Consider the following 17,744-nt stretch of genomic DNA (forward strand, 5'->3'; position numbering starts at 1 on the left):
TATATTTTCTCTTTTGATATTAGGCCATAATAAATGTTTGCTGAGCTGTGCCATACTATCAATCAGCAAACACTTATCAAACAACTACAATGTGTTTGTACATTGTGCTGGGTCTAGGAGATACAAAGACAAAAAAAATGAAACAGTCTGGCCTCAAGCAGCTTACATTCTTCTCTCAGGGGTGGCAACATGAAAACATATGAAGAAATAAAAGGTAATTTTGGGGGGAGGCACCATTGGCCCTGTCCCTGCCCTCCAAGAGTCGACAATAGTTGTGGGTGGATGACAAACAGTTGGATCGTGGAATTGTGAGTTGAAAAGTCCCTTCGAGATCACATTTAATACAAACGTCCCTGCGTTTCAGGTCAGGAAACTGAGGCTCTAGATGAGGAAAATGACACGGTCACACGGCTATTAAATGGCAGGGATGAGTTTTTCGTTCTACGTTAAGCTGTGCCTCTAGTAGCCACAGGAGTCACAAAGGGTTGGGAGGACTGAGGTTGAAACTTCGGAAAAGAAGGAAAAGGAGCTCGCATTCGCCCCGCCCATCTGACGTCACAGCACCGCCCCCTCGCAACAGAGGCCATTGCCGGCGGCCCGGGTTGGCCGAGGGCTCCAGGGCCTTAGATTCTGGGTAGTACGATCGGCCGCCAGCCTCTCGGGTCCCTAGGGCGGGACCGACCAGGTAGAGGCTGGTTTCTGGAGGAGGGAGGGAAGAGAGAAAGGAAGGCCGAGTTGCCCTAGGGATGAAGGCAGCTGGGTTGCAGACTGCGGAAGGCGAGTCTCGACGCCTCAAGCTCAGGCGCCCCAAGTCCCAGCATGGGTGCCACGCCAGGGAACGGCCTAAGGCCCCGCCCAAGACCCCGCCCAAAGCCGGAACCAAAACGCGCCCCAAGGGCAGGATTGGCCACCATTCCACGCTGCTCTTCTACTGGAGGAAGCAGAAGAGGGAGCCTGGCTCCCGCCAGCCAGAGAATGGGCCTCCCAGGGCCAGCTCGGAGAATACTAAGGCAGGGGCGGGGCTGTGCCCGGAGGCCGGGGCGGTCTCGAAGGCGGGGCTGGGGCTAAAGCTGGGGATGGGGCTGCGGCTGCCGTGGAAGCTGCGGGAGGCCGCCCATCCCAGCATTCCTTGGGTGACCAAGATGGCCGCGCCCGGCGAAGGTCGGCGTTTCTCGCCCGCCAGCTTCTTCTCTTTCCTTCCGGGCGGCGCGCGGGCCCATGAGGCCAAGGAAGAGGTGGCTACGGAGACGGCCGGGGCCGTCGGGGAAGCCGCGGCGCGGAAGCGGCCCTGCCGGGCCTGCGTCGATTTCAAGACGTGGATGAAGACGCAGCAGGCGCGGGAGAACACGGGAAACGAGACCCAGGTCGCGGTGAGGCCCGGCCGCCTACGGGGGGGGCGGGGCACTGCCGGAGGGAGGCCCCGAGCCCACTGGCTCCTCGGCCCCCACATCTAGGGGACTCCCGTTTCCCCCTCCCCAGGAGTGCTCACCAAGCTCACAAGTCAGCGCCTTTCTTCTGGAACATCCACATTTGCCCTCCTCCCTCCAGTCCTGGGGCCAAACTGCTCCTGTCTCTTCCCCCCTTCCCTGGACATACAGGTGGTCCCCCCACTCCCAGCCGGCTGTCTCTTCCCAAACACGTGGGTACCCTCATTTCCTCTTCTAGGATCAGGCTTCTCTCTCCCTGCTGCATCTCCTCTCCCTAATGAAACAAACCCCGCATCTGACTCACCTAGAGAGAACCTTTCAGCCTTGTTCTTTAGAAAAGGTTTTGAAGTTAGTAGTTCCCTCCACTCCCTCAGATCCCCACACTATCAGCCCAGAAAAAACAAATTTTCTTTTAGTTTGCCTTCGGCTTGGTTCCCCATAGAATCCCAACCTAAGCAGGATAGAATGAATAAAAGTATCTTTTTTTTTTAGTCTCCCCCCCCTTTTTCTGAAGGTGGACAGAAAGAATATAGGATTTATAGCTTGAAAGGTCCTTAGACATTGAAGCATCTGGAGTCAGGAAGACCTGTATGCAAATCGAGCCTCAGACATTGTGGCTTAGCACAGTGTCTGGCACAGTATAGGTGCTGTATATATTCTTATTCCCTTTTTCCCCCTCAGTATGGAGACAAAGCAATGTGGGGTAACGAAAAGCCTTAGGCCTTTGAGTCAGTACACTAATTCTATTTCAAACATATGCTGACTAGATAAGTCACATAGTCTGAGATTCTCAGTTTCCTGTTCTGTAAAATGAGAATAATGTTACCACCTATATCACTCAGATTATTACAGGAGAAAAATTGAGTTCTGAAGAAGTTAATTGACTTGCCCTAGGGATTAGTGTGGTTTGGTGGGAAGAATGCTAGACTTAGAGCCTTAAAAAGCCCAAGTTCAAATCATGCCTCTACTCCAATATAGATTGGGGGCCTTGGAGACCCCAGGACCCTGTTGCCGCCCTTCCCCTTATCCCTCAAAACAGCAAAACACTGCTAGTTGTGCTTTGAGACAAATCCCCTGAGAGTATATTTTTGGCAGTCTACCCTCTTGTTCTTTTACTGAGCCCAAGAATCATTTTGCCTAAAATAAGGTAGAATCATTCCTCTTGGCTGAGATTTTCAAGTGATTTAGAGCTTTCTGTTGGTCACACAAGGGGGGTTGTTAAAATATCAGGCCTATGGGAATTAGTCTGAAATCTCATTTCTAAGTCTTCATTTCCCTTCTTTCCCAGTTGGAAAACAAGTTGCCAGCTGATTGCCCTCTGGATCGGGAGGAGCTGGGGCGAAACAGTTGGGCTTTCTTACACACAATGGCTGCCTATTATCCTGACTGCCCTACCCTAGACCAGCAGAAAGAAATGGCCCAGTTTATACATCTATTTTCCAAGTTTTTCCCATGTGATGAGTGTGCTGAAGATATAAGGAGAAGGCAAGTTAATATATGAATGTGCCACCAGGCTGATTTCTCATGTTTTGAAGGCTGGAGTGGGGGAGAGGGGTTTGGGGAAGGGAAAGGGAAGGATTAGTTATTTCTGAAATCTTTCAACTAGTTAATGAAGTCACAAAGACAACATACTAAACCTTAACTGTAGGGGCCCTGTGAATCTTATACAAGGTCTTAGTACTGCATCTGAAGGGTTCTGACTTGGGCTCTAGTATAAGACAACCCTAGCCTAAGAAAGAGAAGTTTATGGGACCCAGAATGATCACCATTAGTAGGTCATATATCTTCCCTAGGCTCTCCTTTCAACCTTGTGTATTACCTAGGAACTGGAGGTGGGCTGAAAGGAGGTAGAACTGGTGGACTTTTTGGATCACATTTATCAGTGTTTGGCTTCTTCAACCCTGGGGTCTCATTGCCCCTTGACTGTGATTCAGAAGGCAGTGTAGAGGAGAAACTTCTTAACTATTAGACCTGTCTAAAAAGGAAGATTAGTGAATTCCTTTCTTATGAAGAACTTCAAACAGGCTGACTGCCTGCTTGCCAACAACGCTGTAGGAGTTCTTGGTCCAGGTCCAATTTGAAATAGATGGCTGCTAAGGTTCTTTCTAATTCTAAGATTCTGTGTTTCTATAACCCCTTCTTCATCCTTATAGCTGGTAACTATCCCAGAAAATTTCCCAGAGAGGATTTACCTTTTCATGCCCACTTTGAAAAACAGTGATATCAGGGGAGTAGGGTCTAACTCTGTTCAAGAAGTTAAGGCTTAAGTACTAACCTGTTTCATGGATTTAGCAGGGCCTAAAGCTTTTTCCCTTAGTCTACCTATATTTCCTCACTTGAATATGACTCTTAATACCTGATGGTAGAAGCCAGGAGGGTACTTTTTTACTCATTTCTTGTGATCCTAAAGTGTTAGAGGCTTGTCTACCAGGAATGATCAGACTTTCTAAGGTCAGCTATTAGTAGGGATCTGCCGCTGCTACTTATGCTCTTTGTAAAAGAGAATGTATTTGACATTGATGTACTGGGTCAGAAGAGAGTTCACAGAGGTTCAGAAAATAGACCTCTGTTTGAAGATATGTGTTAACTTGCCACACCCTTTCTACTCTCTGCCTAACTCCTCAGGGCAGACTTTTTGAGAGGTACCTTTCTCTGGTTAGGAGCTTGTAAAGTTCTGTAATGACCTGCCTGAGGCTTCATAGTCTCTTTCCAAGGGTTTTATAAGATACACACTGGATATGCTTATTGGATGAAGGTATTAGGAGAAAATACAGGTTTTCTAAGAGCTTTCTGTGCTTTTATAGGACTTATAGGGATATTTAATAATATTTTCCCAATAAATATGCCCAGCTCTGTTTGCTTTGATCTATGTCTGAGGCACCTTCCCCACTCTGCTTTTGTTAAAGTGCCTTTGGGGAACTGAACCTAATTGTGCAGGGTTCCACTGTGATGTCCAAGGATGTCTTCTGCCGGAATAGCAGAGGAATCTCAGACATCCAGGATCGATCATTGATCCAAGGAGAATTTGTCCTTTCAGAGTTCTGGGATCTAGTTTGAGCTGACCCTGCCCTCTTAGGTGAAAGATGCTATTCCACACCTAGAATAGCAAAGCTTCAGTGATATGGTAAGGGCAGAAAGTGAACTGTTGTCAGAGTATTTCAGTCCTCTCTATCCCCGTATGGAGAAAGGGCAAACACTGTAGCTCTAGGTACCATATAGACTCCATTTGGAAAGTTAGATTATAGACTAGAGGATCCCAAGAAAAATGGATCTCTTTAATGTTGTATGGGAACTGGGAATTAGGGCTTTCTTAGAGAAGCAGTTGTTCTGGATCCTGCAGGGCCCACTGTCTCCTAGTGGGGAGGGGTTCATATCCAAGCTACTTCAGGGATAGCATCAGTGGGATCCAGGCTTCCCTCATACCCACTCTTTCTTGATCCTTCCTATGCTGCCCCATTCTCCTGCAGGTTGAGCAGAAACCAGCCAGACACCAGCAGTCGGAACAGGTTCACCCAGTGGCTCTGCCGCCTACACAACGAGGTGAACTTGAAGCTAGGGAAGCCTGCGTTTGACTGTGCTCGTGTGGATGAGCGATGGCGGGATGGCTGGAAGGACGGCTCTTGTGATTAGAGTGGCAGGCCCCCAGGGGGAGGAAGGCATAAACCAGATTGTAGCATCCTCCCTCAGGGCTTGCTCAGTGTGAGATTATTAAAGGGCAATGCAGCAAGTGTTGCTCTCAGGATCTTGGCTGACGATGTCTGTGAGCTTCATGAGCTGACAGCTTTCAGAGAAACCTCATTCCCCAAGTTACTTCTTCCTCTTTGGTTTCCACCTCTCTACTGAGTCTAGTTTCTTGCTGCCAATGATCAGTGGCAACTCATACCCAAGGGCCAGTCTGGGGATTGTGATAACTTCTAATAAGTAGAGCCCCTTCCCCCAAAGCTCAGCCTTCTCCTGTTCTCATCCCCTGTCCACCTCAGATAGGGGCCACTACAGATATCTGTGGCATTTTTGCCCTGGTGTCTCCTATCCACATCTGCAGCAGGACCCCAGGGGGACTCTGGATTGTGGTGAGTATGGCTGGCCAGGACCCTCATCAGAGCCCTCAGCTTCCAACTTCTGCAAGTGAATTCCCTGGCCAGGCTCACACACAGCCTTCCTCAGTCTTTGTGTACCCACAACACAGGATGATCTTAGGAGTGGCACAGAACCAGACCTGAGATACAGCTCTATTGTAGTTTGCTTTTTTTGGAGAGAAGCCTCAGGTGAAAATGTCTCCATTCTGTTTTTTTTTCTCCTTAAACCATTTCACATCACAATTCTTCCAATGTGGTTCTCATTGCCTACAGAGAGTCTGGCTGTCATAGAGCTGAACATGATTTATTTTCTGTAACATGATTAAGGTCTTTGTGGTTTGTATGGGCTGGTGGGTGTCAGATTCAATTCACATGTGCCCCCAAGGGCAATCTCTCTGTGGTAGAGTCAAGAATAAAATCAAAAGTTGCTCTGATTGAGGCTTCTGAAACTACTAATATATCATATGACAGCCTGGATTGAGAGCTTTTTGCAGGGGGGATGCACATCAAGTTCCTTCCTGGTCTGCAGATATCTATCTCTATGTGTGGGGGCAATAGAGGTTTTAGATCAGTCTGGTGCCAGGGTCCTGGTTAATAGAGTTCCCCAGGAATTGTCTATTCCCTTAAGCAGAAAGTGACTGCTGCTGTCATTCATCACAGGAACTTTAGTCTTCCATAATTGTTTGGCCTCCCACCCCTGGCAAAGCCAGTCTGGTAAGGTCCTGAATTGTAGGTGAGATTGGGGTGACAGTAGGACTGCCCCAGGCAGCAAGGGGTTGTTGATCCCAGCCCCAGCTGAATGCCTGAGAAGTTAGCAGGATATTATCTCAAGCCCCTCAATCTGCTGTCATCTCTCTTGACTAAAGAATAAATCAAATGCTTTATTCTCTTTAGGCCTGATTGATGTTGGAATTTTTCAAAAAATTGGAGAAAGAGGACCCTACCAGGAAACAGAGACTGATGGCTGTGAAAGAGGGTGTGTGTGTGTGTGTGTGTGTGCGTGTGTGTGTGTGTGTGTGTGTGTGTGTGTGTGTCTGTGACTGTCAAAGAGAGAGAGAATGATTGAGATTGATCAGTGTTTGGAGATTGGGCTACTTGTGCTACCCTCCCTCCTGCCTGAGATGGTGGTGGTTGGTTTTGTTGTGTTTTTTCTCTTAAACAGAATTTGGCTAGAAAATCATGGGAATGTTAAAAAGTTCTAAAGTTAAGAGCGCCGGCCCCAGTGTCGAGAAACCTAGGATTGGTTCCTGCCTCAGATACTTGGCACCCACACAAAATAACTGGCTGTGTAACCTTGAGCAAGTTACTTAACCCCAATTGTTTAAAAAAAAAAAAGTTCCAAAAGCCTGGAAATGGCCAAGATCTGGAACACAGAGTCTTGATCCTGGGGTAGCTACAGATTGGTCACAGATGGATTTAGCTGGGGTGGTTTATGGCTTTTGCTTTCATCCCCAAAGACCCTCCCAAATAGTTTGAGGATTTCTAAGGTGGGGAACTTGGTCACCTTCATTCTTCCCGTGAATGCCTTCTTCCATGCCTTGCATTCACCTCTCCCGTCAGCTTCCTAATCATAGAATCACAGACACTCCAAGTCAGAAGAGACATTAGAAAATATCTAACCATAATGTCACATTTGTTTTTAGCTCCCTGAGGTTTGCAGAGCTCTTTCCCCATGGTGGCCACACTATGAGATGGGGTTGAAGTTTGTTAAGGCAAGGAAGAGAGTCGGAGCTGTGGTTTCAATGGTCTTGAAGGCTCAATACAAGTCACAGGTAGCACTGCTTTTTGTGAGGTAGGTAGTGAGAGTTATCCCCATTTTACCAGTGAAGGAACTAAGCCTTAGAGAAGTTGTGATTTGCCCATGAGCATAGAAGTATTTTGGGGGGCTGAGATTCAGAGACTTCTTAACTATATAAATCCAGTACTCCATTTTATACCCCAATATCACCCTCTAATTTGTAGAGAAAATGGGCGCAAAGAGGGAAAGGCACTTAGCCAGGGTTACCCAGCAAGTCAAAACTCGGCTGCTTCACCTCCAGACGTGAGAGAAGCAGCAGCTGTGTGGTAGCACTTTGCATCAATAAGTATATCCATTTCCCTGTCCTTAGTCATATGTAAGGCACACAAACAGGCTATTGTGGCTTCTACTTTCAAAGCCCAGGGATTTCTCACTAAATTTCTTTTGGGTGTTGGGGGATGCCTTCAGCTCTCAGATGATTTTCAGAAAGGAGATAGAGACTTTGAACCCAATAGTAGATCAGACCTGTCCCAGTTCTGGTTTTCTCTTAACTTACTCTGGCATAGGCCCTTCTCCCTCAGCCAACACCACCACATACACAGTCTTCTTACTACAGAGTACACTAGATTTGAAGGTAGAAGACTTGGGTTAAATCTCTGCCAGTTACTACCTGGTTTTGACATTAAGCTAGTTACTTTATTAATTTCTTCCTCATACTAAAAATTAGGTAATTAGATTAGGTGATCTTTAAGTTACCGTCCATTTTTCATATCTAGTTATATGATGAAAAACATTTTTATACATAAAATAATAATGGAAAATTTCCACCCACAGGGAATATCATTAAGAGGTGACAGCAATATTGTCCTTTAAGGAGGAAATTGTTTTATGCTGCAGAGAACACTGGCAAGAGTCGAGAGGTCTTAATTTTTGTCCAGGCTTTCCCACTGTCAGCAATTCACTTTATCTCTTATTTTTTAAATAAGTTTTTTATTGATATTTTCTGTTTCTTACATCACCATAATATCCTTGTATTTTTCTCCCTCATCCTCCCAGAGAGCCATTCCATTTGTCAAATAGTACTTTTTGGAGAGGGGAAAAAAATTTTTTTTTTAAGCAATTGGGGTTAAGTAACTTGCTCAAGGTTACAGGGACAGATGTTTCTGGGTGGGTGCTAAGTGTCTGAGCCCGGATTCGATCCCCAGGTCATCCCGACACTGGAGCTGGTGCTCTTACTCACTGTGCTACCTAGCTGCCCCAGGGGAAAAAAATTTAGTATTATTGATAACATTGAAAAAGTCTGAAAATGTGCAATGTGTAACCCCTGTAGCCCTGGCTCCACAAAGGAGTGGGTTGGATGTATCTTCTGATAGCTCTTCATTTAAGACCTGCTTGATCTTTATAACTTTGTTACACTTACTTTTGGTGTGTCATTGTTCTTTCCATTTACAGTGTTTAGTTACGATGTATATTATTTTCTTCCTTCTGCTTCACTCTGCATCAGTTCGTAAATATACTTTCCGTGCTTTTCTGTATCCATCCCACACCATTTCTTACAGCATAGTACTACATTCTTTTACATTCATGTGCCACAATTTGTTTACCCATTCCCCAGCTAATGGGCATCTACTTTTTTCCAGTTCTTAGCTATCATAAAAATTGCTACTATAGATATTTTGGAGTACATGGGGACTTTTCTTTTCGATGGCTTCCTTGGTGTATAAGCCCAGTACTGGAGTCTCTAGTTCAAAGGATATGGACATTTTAGTCACTTACTTTGTCTTTGTAGGCCTCAGTTTCCTTCTTTCTAAAACGAAGAGGTTAGGGACGGCTAGGTGGTGCAGTGAAGAGAGCACTGGTCCTGGAGTCAGGAGGACCTGAGGTCAAATGGGGCCTCAGACACTTTTAACACTTAGTTGTATGACCTTACTTAACCCCAATTGCCCTGCCTTCCCCTCTCCAAAAAGCAAAAAATAAAAAAAAATAAAAGAAGTTGGAGTAGGTGACCTAAGGACCTTTTCAACTTTGACATTCTATGATTATCTAGGTCGATCTCCATCCCTCTTCTGAGGGCTGAAAAAGGAACTTGAACTTCATCTGCATACTCCTGATGCAACAGTGTGGGAAGACTGGCCCCGTGTGACCCATATGTGCATCTGATTTTGCATCATGAAACTAACTGGGGCTAGGTCTGGGCCCTGCAGAAAACACTGGGAGATCTTTTTCCTGTAGCTGGAGGAAGAGAGGAAAATTACCTCCATCCAGTTGAATGCTAGGACCCTGTGGAGTCCTGGACGAAAGCTGTGTGATATACAGGAAAGCATACAACCTAGGAGTAAGGAAGGACCTGAGTGTTGATCCCAGCCCTGATATCTAGGCTTGGATAAGTATTTTTACTTCAGAGTTTACATTCTTATTGGAAAGTGGAATTTATAATCTTATCTTGTCTCTCTCATGGGACAATTGAAAGGATTTAATGAGATAATGGATAGAAAAATCACTTTGTAAATTGGAGCCCTGTGTTCAAAGTAGGTTCAGCATGTGGCTTAAGTTTGAAAGTCTTAAAGTAGGAGCCTCATACTTTTTTGGTATGAAGGGGAGTTTCCACCCTGGCTAGGGCTTACCTTGAAGGGAATGTTTTGACTGCCTGTTTAGTTTGGAAAACATTCTTTTGAACTCATCTTTCTTTCCCAGCCTTCCATTTACTAAATTTCCCTATTCCTCTTTAGGGCACCACTGTCCTCTCAGTTCTCCAGGCTCTCCCAATGAAATCCTTGGCCCATCACTGTCTCTCACACCTCATATCCAAACTATTGCCAGTGCCTGTCAGTTTCACCTTTACAAAATCTCTCATGCCCCCTTCCCTCTTCTGATACTGCTACCAGTATGGTACAGGCCTTCATCACTTCATATCTATACCATTGCAATAACTTGCTGGTGGATCTGCCTGCCTCAAGTCTCTCCCCATTCCAATCCAAATTCAACCACCAGAGTCATTTTCCTAAAGCATAGGTCCAACTGTGTCAGTCCTCTATTTAGTAAACTCTAGTTACTTCCTATCACCTCCAAGATCAAATATAAAAGCTGCTTTGACATTCAGATCCCTTCATAATCTAGGTCACCTTGCCTCCCCCTTTTAGTCCTCTTTCACCCTTATGTGTATTCTGTCTGGTCATACTGACCATCTTGCCATGCTTGCACAAGATACTCCATATCCTGACTGGACATTTTTTACTGGTTATCTCCCATACCTGGATTGTTCTCCCTCTTCATATGTGCCTCCTGACTTCTTTCAGGTCTCACCTAAAAACCCTACCTTCCAGTTTATCAGTATATAGCTTGCTTGTACGTATTTATTTGCATGTTGTCTCCCCCATTAGATTGTGAGCCCCTTGAGGGCAGGGACTGTCTTTTACCTTTCTTTGTATCTCCAGCATTTAGCATAGTGCCTGGCACATAGTCGTAGGTGCTTAATAAATATTTGTTGACTGACTGACTCTTGGCAACAGTCCTGTCTAAATTCCAATTCATAGAGGTAGTAGATTTTCCATCTTTGTGTTAAAGATACAGTAAAGCATAATATTTAATGACAGGCAACATTTATTTAGTGCTTTAGGGTTTGCAGAACAACTTTACATATCTCATTTGATGACAGACCTGTTTTGGATATCAGGGAATGGGGAATTTGGTCACTTTGATTCAGTACCCAACCCTTTCCATACAGTGCCTTGATCAGCCCACCAGACAGTTGTCCAGCTAGCCACATCCTTAGTCTGTATTTGACTCTGCCTCTCACTGAGCCTTCCTACTGCAAAACCATTCCACCCCCTTGACCAGACTCAGGTGGGATGTGTGTCCAGTGGTCTAGTTTATGGAGTATGTGAAGTACAAGATTTTTAATCAGCAAAGTGCTTATCAAATGAAAGGCCCTGCTAGGCATTGGCGATACAAAGAAAAAAACAATATTCCCTGTCCTCTAGGAGCTTACACTGATGGGAGGTGGGGGAAGAGGAAGGCTACAACTTGATCACAGATAAGTAAATATAAGATAATGTGAGGGAGAAAACACTTAGCATCCCAGAGGGGTCTGGAAAGGCATTGAGAAGCACCTGAGCCGTCTTTTGGAGAGAGCTAGAGGTTCTTTAAGGTGGGGGTGTTAGGGCTGTGCATATCCAGGCATGAGATGTGCAGCAGCATTTAGCTGAAATTTCCATGGGAGAAAACTAATACATAAAATGTCTGGAAAAGTTTATGGGAGTTTGTAAGATTGTAGTTCTTATTTTATTCCAGAGACAGTAGGGAGCCACTGAAGAATTCTGAACAAGGAAGTAATATGGTCTGACTCATCTTGGGAAATAAAGCCCTTTGTAAACCTTAAAGCACTATAGAAATGTGAGCTCTTATTAGGATCAGGGGAGGGATAGAGGTGCAGTGACTTGCCCAGGTTACATGGGGGTGAATAGAATTGTAAAGCTGAATTTAGAAATCCTGCACTTTCCACTATATCACCGTTTTTAAGGACAAGAGTCTGCCCTTTGGCAGCAACCCCTAGAGGTGACCTTCTGTCTCTGCAAGTACTTAGATCACTAGCTGCAGAGTTTCCTTTCCATCCAGAAAAGAATCAAGGGTTGGGACATCCCAGAATAGTCAAGAGGAATCAAAAGTAGCATAAGATGTTCCCAGTGAGAACTTGTTGGCTGGGGTAAGTGAAAGAGAGATTCTTCAGGAACAGGTAAAAATGTCTTTGGATTGCTAGCATGGAGGAATAAGGGCACACTGGTAAGATGCTCGGCTTCAAATGCCAGAAGGATTTCATGCCGTGGCATGGTGGGCCCTGTACTAGCAGGTCCCTGTCCCTGTCCTGTGGAATTCAAGAGCCAGGGGATGACTTCGCTTGGCCAGGATCTATGCAGGTCTTATTGATTACTCCCATGGTCCCCAGATTTACTGACTCAGCTTTTTTTCTGCCACATCCTTCCCCCTTCCTTTCCAGTGTAACCTCAGGCTGCAAAGACTCAGGTAAGCTCTGGAAGAACCAGGGTTAAGGATAGTTGTAAAATTTGTCAGATGACCAGTTTGGGGAGAGTCCACTTAGCCCCTGAAATCACCGCCCTAGCTTACCTGCCTCTCAGATTACAGGATGCCTGATCCCTTCTAGGGTGTCCATTGTCTATTCTGTTCGATCTCACACGCTTCTCCTAACTCAGATCTACTCCAGAAACATTTTATAGAACTGGCATAGGGATTATCCCTGGCCCTTCTACATATGTATGCATATGGGTGTGTGTGTGGGGGTGGGCAACCACATGTGTATGCTTTAGCCAGCCATCTTGCATCATCTGAATTTGTTCCTATCCCTCAGAGATGTGGAAAGTGAAAGAAGAACTGAGAGAAAACTTGGAAACCACAGCTCAAACCTATGTCATCCCAGTTCTTATCCCTGAGGCTCTGGTCTCTTCTCTATTCCCCTGCCTTCCCTCCCCTGGGGAGTGGGCTAGTTTCACATCCCTGTTTTATTGGGTTATAACAACTGGGAGAGGATGCCTCCTGGCCTCAGCCAAGCAAAAAACTGCTGGCACCCATGTCTTCTCTGGACCCTAGCAAAGCACTTAGATGAGTCAATCATGGAACCTTAGTATTTCTACCTATCAGTTCAAACCTCTCATTTGCAGAAGAAGAAACTGGAATTCAAGAAATGATATACCCAAGGTCATGTCAACAAGATTAAGATTTAAATTGCCTAGCTCCCAGCTGCATGTAGTGAGACAAGGTTCTGGTCTGTGTTGGAAAGACTGGTAGACTTCCAGATTGGGGTGGGGGAAGGGGTGTTACGGCACCTGGCTGGCTCAAGAAGTAGAGAATGGTCCTCTGACTCCAGATACAGAGACCCGAGTGGTAGGGTGCCATTTTGGAGAGTGCCCAAGTCGTTTAGAGGTGTGGACTCAGAGGCCTTGCCTTGGCTCCCACAGGGCCTAAGCAAGTGTCACTTCTGGTGTGAAATGAGTGTCACTTGGGCTCCCATTATTTCTGATGCCCCTCTTTCCTCATTGCAGACTACTGCTTTCTCATTTTCCACCTCAAGGTCTCTGTCTCAGTTATATACCTCACCAACCCATCGGGAAAGTGACCAGTACTGGCCAAGGCTAGGTAGGGGGAAGGGAAGCGAGTGCCTTCACCTCTAATATGCCAACAAACATCTGTAGCTATGAAGGAGGTTAGGGAGGGGTACTTATGGGGAATGGTTAGTCAGGAATATCCAGGGGTGGCCGGTAGGGGACTGGGGAATGGTAAATGAAATGATCAGTGGGGAATAGTCAGTAAAGGTGCCCCATGGGGGTAGTCGGGAACGAAGTAAGGATGACTAGTGGGGGAAGGTCAGCAGAGGTGGTTAGGGCATAGAAAGGGTGACCGATGAAGAATCGATAGAGTGGACGCGGGGCGTGGGGAGGGGGTGGGGTAGTGAAATTGGTTAAGGGAATGATCAAGGTGGGGGGCTTGGTAAGAGTGGATCGGGGCGAACCGGCTTCAAGGACCTCTGGGAGATGGGTTTAGGAGCAGACGGCTGGGGGGTGGTTCTCTGCACGCTCCCGTGGTCTTTGTGCGCACGCCCGCGGGAGGGGGCGCGCGTCAGGTTAGGGACTCGCGCTGCTCGGGCGGCGGCGGCGGCGGCAGCAGCAGCATCAGTGGCAGTGGCAGTGTCGGCGGCATCCTTACGGGCTCTGTACCGGGCCAGCAAGACTGACGGATTGACACACAGAGAGTCGAGATGGAGGGGGCTTCTTTCGGAGCCGGCCGCGCTGGAGCCGCCCTGGACCCCATAAGCTTCATCAAACGTCCCCAGACCATCTTGCGGATCACGGCCTGGGTAAGGACGCTCACTGCCAAGCCAGGAGGGCCCCGTGGAAGAGGTGGGGAGGGGGCGTAAATGGGCCTCGGTGGGGACCGCGGGACAGATAAGAGTGAGCCCGCGATATGACTTCTCCAGGCTTGGTGCTGTCCTTCCTGGGGGAAGACACAGGGAGTGGGGGAGGAGGTGGTGGTGAGGAGACAGACTAGCGTTCATTTTGCCCCATAATGCGTAGGTGGAGTGGGGGTGGGGTGGAACATTTGAGGGGTCATTGAGCCTCTAAATGGGGAGTCCAGTGTGAACAGGTACCGAGTCCCTGAACCTGGGGTAGGAGGGCACTGAGTGTCCCTCCCTCCTCCCGCCCCTTATTTCCTAACCAACCTGGCTGTCCCTCCCCACCCAAGCTCTCCTGTTTCTGGATTCTGGGGACTGGGAAGGAAAGGGGGGGGGCAGTGAAGGACCGGCAGACATTTTTCTTTCCTTTTCCATCCTGGCCCATGCACACATGTGATGAGGTTTGGGGATGGTGCACCACATACATGGGTCCTTGTAACACCAGGTGACTCCCCCACTACCTTCCACCACCACCACCACTACACCGAGAAAGAAATGATCTACCTTTCCTCTCTTTCAAGCTAAGCCAGGGATGTCCTCACTGAGATCCCAGATCCTTCTGAGACCCTTTGGGAGGGGCCCTCAGAGGTTCTGGTGACGTCACCACCCAAGGGCTAGACCCAGGACTCGGGGGCGGGGGCAGCTGCTGGTCCAAGGGTGAGCTGTCCACCGGCTTCAGGAACAGGGAGGGAGGGCATTTGGGGTCACTTAGTAGATGCTCTAGTACCCTCAGGAGGTATCTCATTCACCCCACTACCCCTTTCTTAAAAACCTTTAGTTCCCTTTTCCTAGTAGGCGGTAGGCATCTTACCACTTCCCCACCCTCCACCTCCATCCCCCAGCTGTACCTAAGTTGGTAAGCTCCTTCAGGGGCTCCAAATTCATGTGTCTGAATCAATCACCTCCCCCCAGCTTTCTGGTTTAAATTTCTCCTTTTAGACAATAGGCAGGTTTCATCTCCCTGAAAGGTGAGCAACCTTCTTCCTCAGGTAAGCTAGAATTGACTTCACTGAGCACTTCAGGGTGAAGCAGAGGAATGTGTGACCGCTTTTCATCATTCCCTCGGTGTTTAAAATGGAGGGAGGAGCTTCCAACGCCACCGCTCCCCCTCCCCCCCAAGGAATAGACCTCAGTGTATCTGCTCAGTTCCTCCCTTCCCTGTTCCCAGACCATGTGTTAAACATGCATGTGTCTGTGAGTTGCATATCTGTGTTTATACTTAAAGGAAACTTGGCATTGAGATCCAGAGTAAATTAGGAAGTGGGTAGTTTTTCACTTAGCCCAGCCCTTCCCCTTCTCTCAGGTTCCTGTTTTCTGAGAGCTTTTAAGGGAAATGGAAGCTGGAGGAATATTAGAAAAGTCTCTGAGCTGCTAGGGAAGTGAAGAGGGGAAGGTTACTGATCCTGTCTTTTCTGCAAGATATTTCTGGATTGAGGTATCCAAGCCAGGGCTGGATAGAAGAGCAGTGATTGATAACGTGTATGCTACCTCTTTCCTAAAAGGGGATCAGCCCTGAGGATCAGGGCCATGTCTCCCCATCAGAATGGGGACTCCTAAATCTTTTCCTTTTCCCTCTGCATTTCCCACCTTCTTACCTCCAACAAGGTCATTCCCATTGAAGTGGGCCTGTCTACAAAGTAAAAACACAATTTCTTTGAACAAGTATTTACGAAATACTAGATGCAATGTCCTAGGCTAGATGCTGGAAGGAATACAAAGAGAAAACTTTATATAGTCTACTCTTAAGGAACTTACAATTTAGAAGGAGACATGGGACACACAGATAACCAAAAACTCAACAATAACAGGTGTATGAAAGTGCAAATGGAAAAACATGAGTCATTAAGAAGGAAAGAGCTTCTCATAGCTGGTGGAATCAGAGAAGACCTCTTAGAGGAAGGGGCCCCTGAACAGAGCTTTGAAGATAGGGACTGGGGAAGGGTGTGTACAAAGGCATCAAGAGAGAACAAAACTGAAAGAAGGAGAGTAGCCTGGTTTGACTGGTAAGTATGAAGAGGGGGTAGGCAATGGGTCTCAAAGGTGAATTAGGACCTTGAATGCAAGGCTAAATTGTTGATTCATAATTTTGTAAGCAGTAGGGAGCTGTTGAGGAATTTTGAGCAGGGTAGTGATCAGACCTTTGCCTTCAGAAGATTACCCTGCATCTGTGTTAAAGAAGAATTGGAGAGGAGAACACTGCTAGGAAACATTACAGCAGTATAAGCAAGGGATAATCAGGGCTTGATTTAAGGTGGGGTCTGTGGGAGTGAAAAGATGAAAGAGCATTGCCAGCTCTCACTCCCCAGGACTTAAGATCTGTACCTTGGGCACTTCTGGGACTTGGGGCATTTAGAGGAGGGGCCAGGAATATAAATGGCTTCCCTAGCTAGAGACTTAAGAGAAGGGGGTGGTAGTACTAGGACTTCTGAGGGAAGCTGCTCATTTGATCTGAAGAGAAGGGAGATCCATTCCACCTTGAGTTTTGTTCTGCTCCAGGTGGTCTGGGGTCAAATTCCAGCATTCATTTCTATCCCTGCTCCCTGAACCCTGATTACCAAGGTAGAATTTGCCTCAGAACTGCCTCTAGCATCTTGGGTTTCTAACATCTTGTGATTTTTGACCTCCACCCTTCTCAAGAGTCTCGGGGACTTGCCCCTTCCCCCTTGGGAAGTTTCTGGGAAAGATTACCATTTCCTCATCCTGTTCTAGTCATCGAAAGTCAGCTGAAGGCCTATCCCAGAGGCCAGTGACTAGATGTTTTGATAGGTCTGGGCTGCAGATTTGTATCAGAAGTGCCTGGTTTTAGAAGTTACTGGTTTAATGAATGTTAAAAATAAATAAATAAAACTTCCTAGTTGGCAAAGGGCCTGATGACATAGCTTTTTCTTGTAACCAGACATGAGGGCATGAAATCCATGTCAAAAGCTAGTGCAATTTGGTGGTCAAGGCCCTGGGAGTAGATGCACAGCTATTGATTGAAGCAAAGGAAGGGGGGGATAGAGTTCTGAGTTCAACTAGAATGGGATTGCTCATAGAGGAGAGAGAAGGACCTCCCAGGTGAAGGATTCTGCCTATTGCTGGGCCCAGGTCAGGCGAGATGGCATTTGTGCCACACAGGGCAGGGACCTTCCCAGTCTGGAATCTGGGGAGGGAAGGACAGGTCCAAGTTCCTTGGAATCAGCTTCACTGGTTCTGCTTCTCCCCAAACTGCTCTTGGATGACATCATACCCTGCTTGGGCAACAGGGACAGGTAGGACCTTTCATTCGGGAGGCTCTGTGATAAACCTAACCCTAACTCTTTCCACCTCTTCCATGAAGCCCTCTCAGATTGGAAGTTTGGGTGGATAGAGGCTGAAACATTTGGGTACAAATATTTGCATAACCAGTTACAAACTTTTCTATCTTTTCAAGGATCCACCCCCTCAACCTATTTATTTTGGATTGGGGATGAATGGGGGGACAGAGCCATGGGGAATTACAAGGGTGAAATATCATGGGGGAAGGAGGTGTGTGTTCCAGAGTGGAGGGGGCATGTGCGCAC

At 46.9% G+C, this 17,744-nt stretch overlaps 2 protein-coding genes across 6 annotated transcripts in view; both read left to right on the forward strand.

Moving 5' to 3' along the window:
* Positions 1–532: 532 nt before the first annotated feature.
* Positions 533–10,734, forward strand: GFER (growth factor, augmenter of liver regeneration). 5 transcript variants are annotated; one of them, XM_069062774.1, is made up of 5 exons: positions 533–1,364; positions 2,716–2,912; positions 4,895–4,967; positions 7,147–7,295; positions 9,289–10,734. In XM_069062774.1, the coding sequence occupies exons 1-5, from the start codon at positions 747–749 to the stop codon at positions 9,329–9,331; spliced, it is 1,080 nt and encodes a 359-aa protein (XP_068918875.1). In that variant the 5' UTR covers positions 533–746; the 3' UTR covers positions 9,332–10,734. The 5 variants fall into 5 exon arrangements, with proteins under 5 accessions (XP_068918875.1, XP_068918867.1, XP_068918892.1 ...); XM_069062766.1 differs by having other exon boundaries at positions 543–1,370; XM_069062791.1 differs by lacking the exon at positions 7,147–7,295 and having other exon boundaries at positions 545–1,370.
* Positions 10,735–13,840: 3,106 nt separating this feature from the next.
* The window catches only part of SYNGR3 (synaptogyrin 3), a 12,247-nt gene continuing 8,343 nt past the window's right edge, over positions 13,841–17,744 (forward strand). Inside the window, exon 1 of the mRNA XM_069062815.1 lies at positions 13,841–14,106. Coding sequence (XP_068918916.1) covers positions 14,008–14,106 — 99 coding nt within the window. The 5' untranslated portion in view covers positions 13,841–14,007. The remainder of the gene's footprint in view (positions 14,107–17,744) is intronic.

The sequence above is a fragment of the Petaurus breviceps genome, unplaced genomic scaffold, assembly GCF_028583685.1.
Source record: "Petaurus breviceps papuanus isolate PSGF00001 unplaced genomic scaffold, PetGlider_PUasm1.0 138, whole genome shotgun sequence".
NCBI classification, from domain to species: Eukaryota; Metazoa; Chordata; class Mammalia; order Diprotodontia; family Petauridae; genus Petaurus; species Petaurus breviceps.

Excerpts from the sequence above, each read along its gene's own strand:
- GFER (XM_069062766.1), top strand. The coding sequence starts at position 747 with ATGAAGGCAGCTGGGTTGCAGACTGCGGAAGGCGAGTCTCGACGCCTC. Across the intron at positions 2,913-4,894 it reads GCTGAAGATATAAGGAGAAG|GTTGAGCAGAAACCAGCCAG; the intron begins GCAAGTTAATAT and ends ATTCTCCTGCAG. Across the intron at positions 4,968-7,146 it reads TCTGCCGCCTACACAACGAG|CTCCCTGAGGTTTGCAGAGC; the intron begins GTGAACTTGAAG and ends ATTTGTTTTTAG.